At 46.0% G+C, this 18,338-nt stretch overlaps 1 protein-coding gene across 1 annotated transcript in view; it reads left to right on the top strand.

Moving 5' to 3' along the window:
• LOC121571444 (RNA-binding motif, single-stranded-interacting protein 3-like) overlaps nt 1–18,338 on the top strand; it is a 284,697-nt gene that overhangs the window by 53,736 nt on the left and 212,623 nt on the right. The window contains exons 2-3 of the mRNA XM_045221880.1: nt 2,588–2,745; nt 14,490–14,548. Coding sequence (XP_045077815.1) covers nt 2,588–2,745; nt 14,490–14,548 — 217 coding nt within the window. The remainder of the gene's footprint in view (nt 1–2,587; nt 2,746–14,489; nt 14,549–18,338) is intronic.

Raw genomic sequence — 18,338 nt, 5'->3', positions numbered from 1 at the left:
CCAAGAGAGGGCCGCCCACCAAAACTCACGGACCAGGCAAGGACGGCATTAATCAGAGGCAACAAAAAGACCGAAGATAACCCTGAAGGAGCTGCAAAGCGCCCACAGCGGAGATTGGAGTATCTGTCCATAGGACCACTTTAAGCCGTACACTCCACAGAGCTGGGCTTTACGGAAGAGTGGCCAGAAAAAAGCCATTGCTTAAAGAATAAAATAAGCAAACACGTTTGGTGTTTGCCAAAAGGCATGTGGGAGACTCCCCAAACATATGGAAGAAGGTACTCTGGTCTGATGAGACTAAAATTGAGCTTTTTGGCCATCAAGGAAAACGCTATGTCTGGCGCAAACCCAACACCTCTCATCACCCCGAGAACACCATCCCCACAGTGAAGCATGGTGGTGGCAGCATCATGCTGTGGGGATGTTTTTCATTGGCAGGGACTGGGAAATTGGTCAGAATTGAAGGAATGATGGATGGCGCTAAATACAGGAAAATCCTTGAGGGAAACCAGTTTCAGTCTTCCAAAGATTTGAGACTGGGACGGAGGTTCACCTTCCAGCAGGACAATGACCCTAAGCATACTGCAAAAGCAACACTCTAGTGGTTTAAGGGGAAACATTTAAATGTCTTGGAATGGCCTAGTCAAAGCCCAGACATCAATTCAATTGAGAATCTGTGGTATGACTTAAAGATTGCTGTACACCAGCGGAACCCATCCAACTTGAAGGAGCTGGAGCAGTTTTGCCTTGAAGAATGGACAAAAATCCCAGTGGCTAAATGTGCCAAGCTTATAGAGACATACTCTGAGAGACTTGCAGATGTAATTGCTGCAAAAGGTGGCTCTACAAAGTATTGACTTTGGGGGGGTGAATAGTTATGCACGCTCAAGTTTTGTGTTTTTTTGTCTTATTTCTTGTTTGTTTCACACAAAAAAAAAAATTTAACAAATAATTTTACCAATATGTTATTCTGTAGGTGGAAATGTATACTTTAGATGGTGTCAGCATAATTTTATTTCCATTCATTTTGGAGTAGAATGTCCTTTAAAAAAGTAACCAGAACTGAGCTTGTCTTTCCTTCTACATAAAATGTATCCTGACCCCCAAAACAACCCCCCCTCCAGTAAATGTCCAGTCTCCTTCCTAAATGGACTGTGTACTACCACCAGGTCTCTCTCTCTCTCTCTCTCTCTCTCTCTCTCTCTCTCTCTCTCTCTCTCTCTCTCTCTCTCTCTCTCTCTCTCTCTCTCTCTCTCTCTCTCTCTCTCTCACTCTCTCTCTCTCCCTCCACACAATATGCTGTGGCTCGGCGGCGATGAACCACATTGTTTGTACTCAATACTCTACTGAGAGAGTGGCTGGCCGTCAGTTCCAGTTAGCCCAGCATCATAATTGGCCTCCCATTGATAGACGTGGGCTCCCTTCACGCTCCAGGGGCCTCGGCTCATTGTCAGAGGAGGCGACACACTGCCCGAGCACACTCAAAATAGCACATCAAATCAGCAATGCTTCACAGGCCGGTGCTAACATGCGGATACAATGAGGGGTGCGCGTGTTTGTTTTATCTCGGGGTAGGAGGTTTCGCATATCCCAGAGTGCAGTGTCTCTCCAGGGAGGCTAGGGGGTTAACGTGGTTAAGTGGAGCCGCTGGTGGCGTTTTAAGCTGTATTCTCTCACTTTTCTCCTCTTTCTCCATCACTGCCCACCCCTTTCTGTCTCTAGCTCTCTTTCACCTCCCCCATCTCCAGTTCTCTCTCTCGTACTATTCCTTCTTTTCTTTCTTCCCCTCTCTCCCTCTTTCTCTATCCCTCTGTCTCTCTTCTATGCCCACAGGCCCCCCGTTCCCTCTCTGTCACCGGGAGCAGCATCCCTGGAATAGAGATATAAATGGGCTGTGAGCGGGGAGCCCTGACTCACACCATAAATCCACACTAACGGGAACACAGACACATGGAGGGGGAGAGAGAGAGAGGGAGAGAAGGCTGCAGAGAGAGAGAGAGCAAAGGAAGAGAGATTTAGTGTATAGAAGATGGGAGAGAGAAATGTAGTTTTGTGATATAGATGGGGAGGTTTGTAGACACAAATGTGAAGAGCGAAAGAGTGAATGGTTCACAGGTTGTTGGTTCCGTTAAAACCATCAACAACAGAAGAAATGTCACTCCCCCAAAAAATGCACTCCAACCAACATCTCTCAACACATCATTTTGAGAATGCCCCTCATATAACACTAAACCACCAGAAAGGCTTACCATTCTTATGATACCAACTCACTAATGACGCAGTGATGTTTTGCAAACCGGATCAGTACTGTCCTGTATGCCATAGTGGTTTAGGAGCCAGCTCACTGACCAGAGTATTTTACGAAGTCCTGAATGATATACACCACCACTTCTTTCTTTGTGTCTGTTGGGTTCCATAGAAAATTGATTCCATAAAAGATATATTAACATCACTCCCTCTACCTCTCTTTCTCTCTCTCTTCCCCCTCTCTATCTCCCTTTCTCTCTCTCAAAGATGTGCAAGTTATTCACGTTACTTATAAAAATATATATTTAGCCCTAACCCCGCCTCTCTTCTCTTCCTGCAGCAGCCCTATGCTCCACCCCCCCACCCGATGGCTCCGCCTAGCCCCAGCCATAACAGCTGCAGTCATGGCGGATCCGAGCAGCTGAGTAAAACTAACCTGTACATCCGAGGCCTGCCCCCGGGGACCACGGACCAGGATCTCATCAAGCTCTGCCAACCGTGAGTGTGGCACACATACACAGATGATTAGAAACACACACACACCTGCGCGTACACGCATGCACACACATTCACACACACACACACACCTACACCTACCTGCTGATACACACACACCCGTATTAAAGCTCCACCAACTGTGAGTGTATAAAAGAAACAGACACGGGTAATCATAAAAGCTCTGCCAAGTGTGTGTCCAATATAAAAACACACGTGCATGAATTTACACACACATACACACAGCTCAATAAAGCCCTAATAAAGCCTAGATTGGACTGCCTCCCCCAGGAACCACGAACCAGGGCGTCATCATGCTGCAACACACAGACACACAGACACACACACACACACACACAGCCCCTCACACACACACACACACACTAACAGCTTTGTTCAGCTCCATTAAATTCCTCCACGTCTTAAGCGAGTAAAGGGTCAAGATCATTAATAAAGACAACACTGCAAATTGTGAAATACAGGCTAAAAGGGAAGTCTGCTGGTTACGTAACCTTTTCTTGCCCATCTTTTCAGAAATGTCCCAGTCAAATGCAGCCAATTATTTAATGATCTTATGGAATCGGAATGCGCTGTCCAGTATTTGGTAATGCTCTCACTATGTCAGAAGTCCCGCATGTCTTGATATTGACCCATCAAAATTCCATTAGCTAGAGAGCAAGCGTAATAAGACCATGGAGGTACTCCGCGTTTTGACATTGCATATCTCTTAGTCCCCTTTTGTACATTCTCACTGTAGACAGTTTCAACTTAATTTTCAATTCAATATGATCTTGAATTTGAGGCCGAACGTTTTTCAGAAGGGCATTGTCGGAACTTAAGTAAAGTACCCGGCCGTGAGGGTTCAAATATAATTCTACGGTTTACTAGCTACTGCACGTCAAAACATGACTTTTGGCGGTCATTGGAACATTGGACGTAGACCATTACTGCCTCACTGAACCCTATTGGATGCTTGACTTCCCTTTCTCCCACACACTCTTCCCTCAGCATTTCTCTCCCCTGTATTTTTGCCAGTCTCCTTCGTCCGTATTGTCCATGTGCCCCCAAGGTTGCCCTAGGTCTGCTGTGCCAATGAAAATCCAATGCCAATGAAACTTTAATTAGCCAGCCACTGTTTCAGGCACAGGTGGGTAGTAGCATTTTCACAAAAGGTCATGTGGCGCTGCAGTCTGTGACACCCGGGTCCTCCTCCCACCGCAACCTGCTCCACCCCACCACAATGGCATTCTCCCTTGGCTCGACGCCTTGTCCCCCAAGGCTTCATGTTAAACTGAAACCTCTGAAATGAGGTCCAAGTTATTTTCCCTCATCAGTATCATGGGGTTGTCTGTCTCTGCCTGTGTGTGTGTGTAGCAGCATTTTCCTCTCAGAGATTAGTTTTGAAAACCCGACCCTAGGCAACAGTGACTAGGGTCTGGCTTCAATGACGGACTCTTTTGGCAACTTCGCTAAGGAAGAAAGAAAATAATCTGGGGTGAGTCCTCTTCAGACAGACAACTCTTTCAACAAATCACAAAGGCCAGAAAGTCGCGATACGAAACCAAAGTTTGCAGGCAAAACATTTGCAGTGATTTTAGTGAAGGTAGTTAATGCAAACTAGCCTCTTGCATTTCGCACTCATTAAAAATCACCTCTTTGATATCCATTTTGCTAGCTACTTTTTTATATTTTATTCAAGTGGATAAGGTACTTAAGATAATCCATCATATCCGATGATGACTTCCACTACTGCTTGTGGGTTCGTTGATGACTGTATAATCCGATGCGGGATGCACACTGTCTGCCACGGAAAGAGCACACAAAGGCCTGTCCTGTTGAGGCCGGTGCAGGCATGGTCATATGTCTTCTCTGTCGCTTCACAGGCTACGTACAGTCCTTTTTTCCTCGGCCAACTGCACTCCTTGATGGCAGAGGCCATGCCAGGTGGAACGGTCCACAGCAACAATCTCGAGGGAGGCAGGGTTTCTTTAGTGATATCTTCAGTTGATCTTTTAGCCGCTTTTTCTGCCCACCTGCAGAGTGTTCTAGCTGTCCATAGAGCGTCTTTCGCGGCAGGCGATCCTCTGGCCTCCGGATGGCATGGCCGAGCCGTCTAAGCTGGTGGTGTGTGATGGACACCTCAATGCTCCTGCAGTTGGTTCTCTGTAGGATGTCTCAGTGTGGCACACGGTCCTGCCAGGTCACTTTCAAAATGCGTTGAAGGCATTTTATGTGAAAGGACTCCAGTTGTTTTAAGTGTCGGCTGTAGACTGTCCATGTTTCACATCCATAAAGGTGTGTAGATACACACACTGCCTGGTAGACTGCAACTTTGGTGTAGAGGTTTGGTGTGAATCGGATAAGGTAGTGAAGTACACAGTGACGTAGTTCCTCTATGCCTAAAGAGTCTGTCATTGAAACCAGACCCTGGTCACTGTCGCTTAGGGTCGGGTTTTCGAGACAACTCCGATTATTATGAGTCCTTGTGGTGAGCTGAGCCATGCCAGTTCCTGAGACAGGTTCGTGGGGTCACATTGTGAAACAGCCCCAGCAGCCCAGGCCCCGTATCTCTAAAGCAAACACAGTGCCGCCAACTGACGCATTCTTGAGAGTGTGTCATATCGTAGCTGTTGATTGGAGGTTGTTACATGCCAGCCTGAGTGATGCTTGGAAATGCCAAAGTTCTCTCAAACTGCTGCATGAAAATGAACTCAGCTCCGTAACCGTAACGATACAGCGAGCTACAGTCTCCAACGAGTCCTAACACTCAACTGCTACAACTTCCTCTACTCCTTCAAACATGGCCAAAAGAAAAGAGAGTCAATAACAACAATGGCCACAGAGGTTCTAATTATACGCAGTTGGAAGAGCAATTAGTGGGATTTGGGAGTGTGCTTAATCTGTTTTATTCAATTGGCTGAATCTGTAGCTCTCCAGAACCATCAGCCTGATATATGGGCGTGGAGAAGCAGCCAGAGAAGGGGGTTTTGGCTGAATACCCAGAGCTAGAGAAACCTGTATGGAACAGCCGTTACCGTGAGAAAAATGCCTGGACCAAGCCAGGCATGTGGGGCACAGGGCCAAGCGTAACCCACCCATGGGGTGTGCAGCCAACGCTAACCCCCCAGCCCTTTTGGGAAATGGCAAACTTTATGATCCATTTCACTACCAATCGGTTGGGCAGCCCCAGTGTTTTTCTTTTTTGCAGTTCACCACCCAGGAGAGGTAGAGGGGCTGAACCAGCCCGCGGATTCTTTCGAGTAAAGAGCACTTTTATACAAGGCGCTCCAGAGCTGGACATAGGGCCCACACCTGGAATAACAGAAGCATTCGAGCTCACATTCTCCCTGCCAGTGGCCCAAATCCATAACTCAAAAATGTACATTGTAAAGGACCCCAGAGCTCCCCTCCCTCCCTTCCTTTCCTCCTCCTCCCTTTTGCCTTCTCTGTTTTCCCCTCCCTCCATCCCGCCCTTCTGGATCTCTGCACTCAATTTCAGCCGCGGACCAGTTACAGCTGTGTTCTGTATCACATTTTTTACATTTTAGTCATTTAGCAGAAGCTCTTATCCAGAGCGACTTACAGTTAGTGAGTGCATTTTTTTATTTTTATCACGCTGCTATCCCTCGCCTGATCAAACGGAGAGAAACCCAAATCAAGAACAAATCACCGCCAATTGTCCCAAAAAACTTTCCCATGTGTGGCGAGGGATGGAGGAGTGAGAGAGTGGGGAGGGAGGGGTTGGAGCTCCACACAGCAGAGGAAGGAGGAAGGGGTGACCCTGGGACCACCTGTTCCACAGAGCCTCTGCGATCCGAAGCGCCACATTATCCCTAATGACTCTCAGAGGCCCTCTGTTGACACAAACCGGCTGGCTATCAGAGCCTCCCCGATCCCACGGGCTCCTTTTCAACAAACTGCAAAAAGGGATGAAGTGTGAGAAAAGACACTCCAGTCAGCCCAGCCTCGGCTCTTTCGGCTCTGTCATCGACGCCCTGTCCGCCCTACAGTTTCGGTCCAGCTCCGCCTTTCCTGGCCCTTTCTCTCTCTCCTTCTCCGTCCAGTCGACCAACTCCGCCGCACGTCCGTCAGAACAGACCGAGATAACGGCGCTTAACCTCTGAGGCGGCGAGACAACGGCAACATCGATTTGGAGAGCAGTTGCTCTGCAGTGGCTGATATGCCCCCAGGCAATCTCTTACATTATTCATCCCCCTATTACTGTATACATGGTATCGGGACAGCTTGGCTTTTCATAGGCACTCCCTCTGTTTGTCTCTTTACAGCCAGTTACAGCCAGTACACACACTCTGCTGGGAAGCGTCAGGTAGCCTAGCAGTTAAGAGCACTGGGCCAGTAACCGAAAGGTCGCTGGTTCAAATCCCAGAGAGACTAGGTAAAAATCTGTCGACGTGTTCTTGAGCAAGGCACTTAACCTTAAGTCGCTCTGGATAAGAGCGTCTGCTTAATGACTAAAATGTAAATGTAAAATGAAAGCTCCACTCCATCTATTAGTCGCAGCAGCCAGCAGCCTAAAGACTGATTGACGTGAGGGCAGGAAGTCGAGCCCTCAGGACTCCACAGTTTCCCTCCCTCCCAGCTGCTTTGACGCTCTCTAGCTCTTCATCCCTTCCCCCTCTTTCGCTCTTTCCCTTTCATCTGGAGTAGTGTGGAGAAAGCAGCACAGATGAGATATGTTCATTTGTGCGTGTCAGACAGAAATGCGTGGCATGTCGGCTTGACAGGTTGTAGACGGCCGTGGACAAACAGGAGCTATTTTGGAACGCTGAAGACTGAACGAGAACTGTGGTGCTGTGGAAAATAGCCCTACTGTATGCAGCGCCTATTACTCCTTCTATTAAACACATACAGTGGGGAAAAAAAGTATTTAGTCAGCCACCAATTGTGCAAGTTCTCCCACTTAAAAAGATGAGAGAGGCCTGTAATTTTCATCATAGGTACACGTCAACTATGACAGACAAATTGAGAAAAATAATTCCAGAAAACCACTTTGTAGGATTTGTAATGAATTTATTTGCAAATTATGGTGGAAAATAAGTATTTGGTCACCTACAAACAAGCAAGATTTCTGGCTCTCACAGACCTGTAACTTCTTCTAATACTCGTTACCTGTATTAATGGCACCTGTTTGAACTTGTTATCAGTATAAAAGACACCTGTCCACAACCTCAAACAGTCACACTCCAAACTCCACTATGGCCAAGACCAAAGAGCTGTCAAAGGACACCAGAAACAAAATTGTAGACCTGCACCAGGCTGGGAAGACTGAATCTGCAATAGGGGTAAGCAGCTTGGTTTGAAGAAATCAACTGTGGGAGCAATTATTAGGAAATGGAAGACATACAAGACCACTGATAATCTCCCTCGATCTGGGGCTCCACGCAAGATCTCACCCCATGGGGTCAAAATGATCACAAAAACGGTGAGCAAAAATCCCAGAACCACACGGGGGGACCTAGTGAATGACCTGCAGAGAGCTGGGACCAAAGTAACAAAGCCTACCATCAGTAACACACTACGCCGCCAGGGACTCAAATCCTGCAGTGCCAGACGTGTCCCCCTGCTTAAGCCAGTACATGTCCAGGCCCGTCTGAAGTTTGCTAGAGTGCATATGGATGATCCAGAAGAGGATTGGGAGAATGTCATATGGTCAGATGAAACCAAAATATAACTTTTTGGTAAAAACTCAACTCGTCGTGTTTGGAGGACAAAGAATGCTGAGTTGCATCCAAAGAACACCATACCTATTGTGAAGCATGGGGGTGGAAACATCATGCTTTTGGGCTGTTTTTCTGCAAAGGGACCAGGACGACTGATCCGTGTAAAGGAAAGAATGAATGGGGCCATGTATCGTGAGATTTTGAGTGAAAACCTTCTTCCATCAGCAAGGGCTTTGAAGATGAAACGTGGCTGGGTCTTTCAGCATGACAATGATCCCAAACACACCGCCCGGGCAACAAAGGAGTGGCTTCGTAAGAAGCATTTCAAGGTCCTGGAGTGGCCTAGCCAGTCTCCAGATCTCTCAACCCCATAGAAAATCTTTGGATGTGTTGAAAGTCCGTGTTGCCCAGCGACAGCCCCAAAACATCACTGCTCTAGAGGAGATCTGCATGGAGGAATGGGCCAAAATACCAGCAACAGTGTGTGAAAACCTTGTGTAGACTTACAGAAAACGTTTGACCTGTACCATTGCCAACAAAGGGTATATAACAAAGTATTGAGAAACTTTTGTTATTGACCAAATACTTATTTTCCACCATAATTTGCAAATAAATTCATTAAAAATCCTACAATGTGATTTTCTGGATTTTTTTTCTCATTTTGTCTGTCATAGTTGACGTGTACCTATGATGAAAATTACAGGCCTCTCTCATCTTTTTAAGTGGGAGAACTTGCACAATTGGTGGCTGACTAAATACTTTTTTCCCCCACTGTACAAACACACTGCCATTTTCTCTCCCACTCACTCCATTAAAGCACTTTTTTTATAACTAAAGTGGAGCCACTGTAGTCGTTCACTCTCTCTTGTTCTCGCTCTCACGTCCTCTTGTTCTCTCACTCTCTCGCTCTCGTTCTCTCTCTCCCTCACTCCCTCACTCCCCCTCCCCCCTCTCTCTCTCTCTTTTTCATTCTTTCTCTCTCTCCTGCCCTCCCTCCCTCTGGTCCATGTGGGTGGAGATCTCTACTGTGAGCTCAATCTGATGATCGGACAGCATCTTTCACCAGCACTACCTGTCAGAAATGCATTATGCTGTGTGTGATGCTCAATCATGGCCTGTGTGTGTGTGTGTGTGTGTGTGTGTGTGTGTGTGTGTGTGTGTGTGTGTGTGTGTGTGTGTGTGTGTGTGTGTGTGTGTGTGTGTGTGTGTTCAGAGTGTGTGTGTTATTTTTGGCCTGAGACAGATCCTGGGTTGACAAGGACATCACCACTAAATCATTCTCAGGTCAGCTGCAGGCGCTAACTCAACCATGGCCAACACTGCTCTTTAACACTGGTGATGCTCAACCATGGCCGACATGGCTGACACGTCTATTGGAGGCTAGTCAAGCTAGCCTCAGTCAGAGCCCCTTAAAAGTGACGAAGTGCCGGATCCCGGATGAGTGTGAACTGGCTAACAAAATCCCAAGGAGGAAATGCAACCCAAGCTTGGAGCTTGTGTGTGATCAAGTTTTGTCCAGCCCTGGGCCAGTTGACAGGTCATCTTGAAGTGAGCCAGCAAAGTATTGGCCTAATCGACCGGGGTCACAATTTGTCAAAGGGCCGTCGTTGCCAGAAGAGCAATCATAATTCATTTCTAATGCAGAAATGTCAAGATTACATTTTGAAATAGAACTGTTGTCTTCCAGCAATGGGAATACGTTCCTCGGTGGGTGGGACCGGAGGGTGAGGAGGGCCAAAGAGCTTAGACCTACAGATCACAGAAAACCGTTGTATCACCTGATAGAAGCAGAGAGAGAAGGGCTTAACCGACAACTTTAACATCTTGTACAGTGGTAGTGTAATGGCCATGCTGTGGGATATCTTCAAAGGGCAGGTCCCTCTACAGTACACAAGTACAGCTCAGGAGTGTGGAGCATGATTGATTTTGATTCAGTGCTACTTGAGTGAGCAGCGTCTCTCCCCCCTGCCAGGTGTCCATCAGGATAGAGCAGGCTAGTTCAGCAGTGCACAGCACCTGCCTGTCGATCTCTGCAGTACACTGGGAGACTGGGCCTGCGTCCCAAATGGCACCCTATTCCCTATATAGAGCCCTGGGCTCTGGTCAAGAGTAGTGCACTATATAGTGAAATGTAGTGCCATTTGGAACACAACCTGGGCCTCCTCGCCTGCCCTTAACCCTCTGTCCTGTAGTCACAGAGGAAGCTCCCATGCTTCCAGGTTCACTGGTCCTAGTTCTTAATACCCCACTGAACAAATAGCTGTGGTTTGACCCCTGTCTGTCAGGCTCACCTTTAGAGCTCTGAGAGGGGTTGGCTGAGCTTGAGGGTCAACCGGAACATGGCACTAACTCATGGGCCCGGGATGCCAAGGCAGGCGCCATACCTTGATGTGACACTCTATCCATCTCTCACTTTCCTGCTTTCACTCTATCACTCAATCTATCCCTCTTCCTCTGCCTCTGTCTCTCTCTCTACCTCTATCCCTACTTGTCCATTCAGAATCTGTGTACAACAGTGACACCTGTCTCTTAAATTACCATCAAACATTGAGTTATATAAACGCAAAACTCAGGGATAAACTGACACAGACACCACACAGCCAGGGGCCCTCATCTGCCTCTGGGATCGACAGCAGGATCACTTTCTTTCAAAGTCCTCCTTTCAAACTCCTCCCGAAACCTAGGGGCCCAAGGGCCTGTCAGACCCCTTTTCAGAAACCCTGGGGTGTTTACACACACACACACACACACAGAGGAGAGAATGTGACTGTATCCCCTAGTGGATGTGGTTATACCATGTGGTCAGCAGAAGGGAGGTAGGGAAACATAGACGTGGAGCAGAAACTGCCTGGAGCTGTTTCCCACCTACCTGTCATGCCACTTCACACGTCTACTGCAGCAAACAGACACGCAGAGCCTTTGGAGAGCCAGAGGGGGGACAACACCACGCTTGGGTGGTCCGCCAGTCCCCCTCACGCCTCGTCCTGCAAAGCTGCACCAGTGATGTGTGCTGGCTCTGGCCTGCTCCCCATCCCCACGTAAGAACTACTTCACCCCCAGCGGTATGGTGGAAGTGAAATATGCCTGGATCCTTTCACCCAGAGAGGAAAAAGGAGATGTGGATATTCAATGGATTGAAAATATCTAATGTCTCATCATCAGGCCTCCACCCAAAAAGTAGAAGCTATGGTTGAGGCTACGCATCGTATTTCAATTCCCAGAAAACTTTCAAACGAATGACATCTTTTTCAGTTGCCTCAATTTGTACAATTTTCAACGACATAGAACCACCTATAAAACCTTGTATTTTTATTGGGCGGGTGTTCTTTTTAGTATTGTCATCTCTAATTCTTGATTGGATAGGGCGGTGGAATGATTGCCAGAGAGAGAGAGAGAGAGAAAGAGGGAGGCAGAAAGAGTGAGAGGAAGACGGGGGAAAGAGACGCTGGCATACCCCATTTGATCATATAAATAGCACTCTCAGCTTTCCAAGAAAACATCAATTGAGACATTTATGGTCTGTTTACATATATTTTAGAAGCTGGTGATACAGAACACTGGTATTAAACCCGCATAAACTGTTTTTATGATTACATGACAATATTTTAGGTTGACAGTAATTCTATTACATAATTTCTCATATATCAAATGTTTTGTTTGTTTTATTTTCCTGCATAAGTAAAATCAGTATTATGCCTCTACTGCCATTCATTCCAATTAGGCTGGTTTGGAAGTCCTCTCCGCCCCATGGCAATATGTGTAGAACAGCAGGAAATTAGCTTTAAAAATGCCAAATTCTCTCAGCCTCAATTCAAAATGTGTAGAATACCATGAGATTAGCTATAAAACTGCACATTTCCCTCTCTACCCCATGGCAATACGTGTTGAATAGCATGAAATTATCTTAAAAAATGCCAAATTCTCTCAGCCTCATTGCAAAATGTGTAGAATAGCATGAGATTAGATATAAAAATAAAAATAAATGTCTTTGCCCCATGGCAAATTGTGTAGAATTTTAGGAAGTTAGCTGTTTCCCCGAGAGAGACAAAAGACCTTCTCAGACCTTGCGGGGGTCCCGCGAAACTGCGGTACGCCACTGGAGAGAGAGAGAGAATTGGGAGCGGGATAGAGGAGGAGAGGGAGCCAGGGAGAGAGAGAAAAATAGGGAAAGAGCGAGAGGGACTGGGGAAGGACTAGGACGAGTAAAGACAGTGATAACGGAGACTGAGAGTGATTGAAATAGGATTAGTGGAGACAGGCTCTAGCACAGCTACAGCATCACCAGTGTTAAACCTGGGCTTCACAGGGACTGTCTCTGTCACATCAAAGCCACACCAACCAGTCATGGAAGAGAAGCCGCCAGCAAGGTGTCCACACACACACACACACACACACACACACACACACACACACACGGCTTGTGTATGGCTTGTATTCCCTGTTTATTTCCAATATTCTCCATTATGGGCTAGATGCCTGATTCTACCTTTCTTTTCATCCCACCCCTGGTGTCTTTGTGGGGTATTTTTGGATCACAGACACGATGCATTGATGAACCGTCTTTAATATGTAATGAGACGAGCCATGATGAGTTGGCATCCAGAAATGAGTGTCTCCTGGTCCCAGTGGACCCAAACAAAGTTATAATGAGAACTTTCCCCAATTCCATGCCAATAGGAGGCCTTTTTAACTGTTTCCCAGAACGAGCCGACTGCACACACACACACACACACACACACACAACCAGACATGCAAAAAACACATGCACACATTGATCAGTGCAACGTTAACACTATACATTTTACAATTGATGTGTAACTTCATTGAGTTAGTTGTGAAAATGTAAAGCTCTGATATCCTTTCCAATTTATGTTCTGTCAAACCCTATTCACAAGCATAGAGTTACACGCTCATTATTACCATTGTGTCTTCGGTAATTATGCACGATTATTTTTAATCAATGTTTCTTTGTCACGTGCACAGGATACAGCAGATGTAAACGATACAGTGAAATGCTTACTTGCAGGCTTTGTCCTCAACAGTTTAACATCAATAGCCAAAATAAAAAGTATATCAATGCCATCAAACATATGCACCAACCATATGTTGAATCCAATCTTTTCTATTGCTCATGGGAGACGCCCTCGAACTCTCTCAGTGATTAAGAATCCCTGTTGATATTTCTTACCAGATACAGTCGAATTACCCTGTGTTTCTCACTCCCATAAAATACAATAGACTGATTGGTATCCATGAGGCTAAGTTTCCGCCTGTAGGGCTGCATCCCTAATGGCACCCTATTCCCTTAATAGTACACTACTTTTGACCCAGGCCCATTGGGAACTGGTGCCATTTGGGACGCACCCACAGTCAAATTACCCTGTGTCTCTATCCCATCAAGACAATAGTCTGATTGGTATCCAGGAGGCTGAGTGTCAGGCTGTAGTTTTCCTCTTTGTGCTCATCAGTTCATACCTGCCACCCACCCCACCGCAGCATGCAGTAAATAGAGTCTTCACTGTGCGTTGAGAAATGGCACAATTATCCCCCGCTGGTGAAATATGGGACAGGAAGCTCCACACTTCCCTATGTACTGAGAGAGAAGCTCTATTTCCTACACACACACTCAAACACAAGGGCAAGTACAGGCACGCACGCATACACACAGGCACAAACACATACAGAGCTGCCTGATGCCGTCATCCTCTAGTCCACACAGTCCATAACGATGAGTTTTTGCCACAGCAAGTCATTTTTAAATATTTTTTATTGATTTATTCATAGTGCAGTTGTTTGATTAATGGGAGAGATGAAGTGGTAGTAGACATTCCCGATGTGTTAACTTCCGCTATGTTTATTTCCCAACAGTGGTAATGGTTATCAAGAGAGCAATCGTGGCTCGCTACATTTTTTATTGAATAGGCCAAGTGGAGGTTAGAGAATTGAGAGAGGACAAATAGCCTACTGTAATGTTAATAGCATTACTGAATTCTAAGAATATTCCCGACGTTGTTATGTTCTAGAACAATTCCGCCTAGTCATTCTGCTTCTCTCTTCTCTTCACAGATATGGAAAAATAGTGTCAACCAAGGCGATCCTGGACAAGAACACCAACCAGTGCAAAGGTACGTCACCAAGGTCACTATCCCAAATGGCACCTTATTCCCTAGGTAGTGCACTACTTTTGTCCAGGGCTCTGGTCAAAAGTAGTGCACTATGTAGGGAATAGGGTGCCATTTGGGATGCATACTGAGCCTTGTGTTAGCCACCGAGAGCCTTGTGTCTGCCACCGTCCTTGGCACGACGATCACTCTTCAAAGCAGATGTTTTGTCATAGGAAGCGTTCGGAGCCAAGCCCTGGCATTAACATAGACCTCAGTCAAGGAAGTGGCAGCATGTCGTAAATCAATTATTTAGCAGTTAGCGCTAGCTGGAGGAAGGATGGAGGTAAATAACTAGGCCCTGCAATGAAGCTCGCTCGCTGGAAGGACGTCAGAGGATAGGCAGTTGTTGTACAACCCCTCCCTAGCTACGTCTCTGTCGACTCTTTTATTTCCTCCTCTTTCAACCGGGTCTTGGAAAACAGCATTAGCCTGTGCTGTCTGTATACTCACTATGAATGTCATGTTGACACAGCAAACCAAACAACAGAGCCGTCATATTAGCGGCTCATTTTCAAATTGCTAATCAAGTATACATATCCAATTAGAAGGCTAACAGGCAAGTACGATGTAGTTAAACATTAATTAATATCACTCTTGTCTTACATCTCAAGTTATTCATAGACATATTCCCTGCTTCAGCCGAGTTGGTACAGTACTGTAAATACATTTCAGTAGTTTTCCTTTTGTTCACTCTCCTCTACACTACGCAAACGGAGCGACGGAGTGTCGTGTACGGTCCGTTCCAAAAATTCAGCGGTCGCTCCGTTTGCGTAGAGTGTGTAGAGCCCTTTAATGGCCAGTCTTAGAGTGGGAGAAAAACAACGGATTAGTCCCGAGGTGTCTGGCGGCACTGTTTAAGCGCTATTGAAGTTCCATCAATACTTTAAATTGTTTTTCGCAGCTTCCTTACTCGGTATTGCTGCCCCCTTCAAGGTGAAGCCGCCTTCCTACCCGTCCTTACCTGGATGGATACCACCCGTTGTGTGCCGGGTCAAATGTGGAGGGAAAACAACCCTCCATGATTCAAGGCTGAAAAAACCTAGGATTGGCTTAACCACCTTTGTGTGGGGCGGCAGGTAGCTTAGCGGTTAAGAGCATTGGGCCAGTAACCAAAAGGTCACTGGTTCGAATCCCAGAGATAACTAGGTGAAAAATCGGTTGATGTGCCCTTGAGCAAGGCACTTAACCCTAATTGATAAGAGAGTCTGCTTAATGACTAAAATGTCAATTTGTTGCTGGTGACTCATGTAGGCATTCAGAAGTCAGCCTGGGCCCCTTGTTAGGAGGAAGGATGGACCCATGGGTCATGGAAAACAGGAAGAGAGGATTGAGGGAGTATAAGGGTACACCAGAGGTGAGAAGTAAATCACAGGGTGTGGAGATGAAATACAGTAGAGCCTCTCTGTGTCCAGGCACTGGCCTGGTGAGTTATGCTCTGGAGGGCCAGGCACTCGGCTCTGTACTAGCGGGAGACCAGTTTTCCATACCTCACCTGCCTGGAATGCAGCTCTGCTGAGATGCCAAAAGCCAAGTATAAGCGTCTGTATTTTACGAGTGGAAATGATGGTCCAGCCCTGTGCACAGAGAGAGAGAGGGAGAGAGAGAGAGGGGGGAAGAGGGAGTGAGACAGAAAGAGAGGAGAGAGAGGAAGAGGGGGGGGTGGAGAGAGAGACAGCAATAGCTCAAAGGTCTCATCAGAAGCCATGTGTTTCTGAATAAATGCAGATATCTAGCTTACCCCTACCATGTAACCCATGTCTCTGATCGCTACTGACAGCCAGGACCTCATTCCTTTCATACTGATGTTGAAATACATGTGCAATATATTTCAGATTTTAGAGAGCTTGATACAGAGGGCCTGAGTTTTTTTTTTCTTGACTCTGACCAGTATTTTATTTCATAAACTGAAATTATTTTCTTCTAGTGAGAATCGAATGTTGTAACATACCCGTACACCTTTTTATGATAACATCAATCTTCAGAGGTTACTCTAGTCAACACAATCTGCTTCTAAATAGATTTTTTTCCTTTCAAAAGATGCTCTCTCCTCCTCTCCATCCTTGTAAAGGTGAATGCATTTCCCCTCAAAGAGAAGCAGGAAGGCAGGTATGGGTTGGAGCAGGCTTCGTATCCGTCATAAAAAGAGCATTGCTTCGCCCTGTTCCAGTATCACTTTGTTTTCAGTCGTCTGCCCTTTTGACCTGGCGCTTGTTTAAATGTCAGAGGCAGTGCTTTTTCAACACGGTGGCACCATCAGACAGACACCGAGCCGGGAACAAGCAAGGCCAATCCTCCCTCCCTCCTCTCCTGTGTTATTTGTATTTAGTTCAGCTCAGTGAGCATGCAGCAAAGCGCGAGGAAAGGGGAGGGTGCAAGAGGTCAGCAACCAGTCATCTCTGGGAAAGATTAAGAAATGCGATATACACTGAGAGAGAAGCGTGGGAGAGGAACCTGTTTGTTGTAGAGAGACAGAGATATGCTGGGCACTGATGTACCACACACACAAATGCAGTCACGCACGCACACACACACACACACACACACATTCACACAATCACGCATGCATGCACTCATTATACACACACATTCAAGCATGCACAGTGGTGTAAAGTACTTAAGAACAAATACTTTAAAGTACTACTTAAGTAGTTTTTTGCATCTGTACTTTACTTTACTATTTATATTTTTGACTACTTTTACTTTTACTTCACTACATTCCTAAAGAAAATTATGTACTTTTTAATACATACATTTTCCCTGACAACCAAAAGTACTCGTTACATTTTGAATGCTTAGCAGGACAGGAAAATTGTCTATTTCACAGACTTATCAAGAGAACATCCCTGGTCATCCCTACTGCCTCTGATCTGGCGGACTCACTAAACACATGCTTCATTTGTAATTGATGTCTGAGTGTTGGAGCGTGCCCCTGGCTATCTGTAAATTAAAAAAACTAGAAAATGATGCCGTCTAGTATGCTTAATATAAGGAATTTGAAATGATTTATACTTTTACATTTACTTTTGATACTTAAGTATTTTAGCAATGATATTTACTTTTGATACTTAAGTATATTTAAAACCAAATACTTTTAGACTTTTACTCAAGTAGGATTTTACTGGGTGACTTTCACTTTTACTTGAGTCATTTTCTATTAAGGTATCTTTACTTTTACTCAAGTATGACAATTGGGTACTTTTTCCACCACTGAGCATGCATACACATACGTACATTCATGCACACATGCACATAGAATAACACACACATGTACATTCCACATTTATGCACTCTGTAAAACACACTCGCAGAGTGCACAATCACATTGAGGCTAGCATACTAGAGCCTCTCCTCTCCCCCACACACACAGCCTACACCCCCACCCACACAATCATCCATCTGCCTTAGGACTCTATGGCTCCTGCAGCAACCAGCAGCAGATCTATCAATCCTCCGCCTGCCTAGCATCACAGCGTGACTGCCTTCCACCTCTGCATTGTGCGGGCCCTGAATGAGCCTCTCCATCTTCCCATCACTGACTCACACCCTGGACTGACTGGAGAGCAATGGGAACAGGAAGTTGTGAAAGGCTTAAGGGCCGTCAAGCTCTGTAGGTAATAGGGGAGGCATTCTCTCTCTCTGTCCCTCTATTGTTCCCTCTGCTTCCCTTTGGATGTTTTTCATTTAGTGAGATGTTGGTTAGCATAATCTGAGGGTCTGGGGGAACCGAAACCACTAATTTGCCATAAGGCAG

The sequence above is a fragment of the Coregonus clupeaformis genome, chromosome 8, assembly GCF_020615455.1.
Source record: "Coregonus clupeaformis isolate EN_2021a chromosome 8, ASM2061545v1, whole genome shotgun sequence".
Classification (NCBI taxonomy): Eukaryota; Metazoa; Chordata; class Actinopteri; order Salmoniformes; family Salmonidae; genus Coregonus; species Coregonus clupeaformis.
Note: the sequence above shows the minus strand (reverse complement) of the source record. Positions and strands in the feature narration are given on the sequence as shown.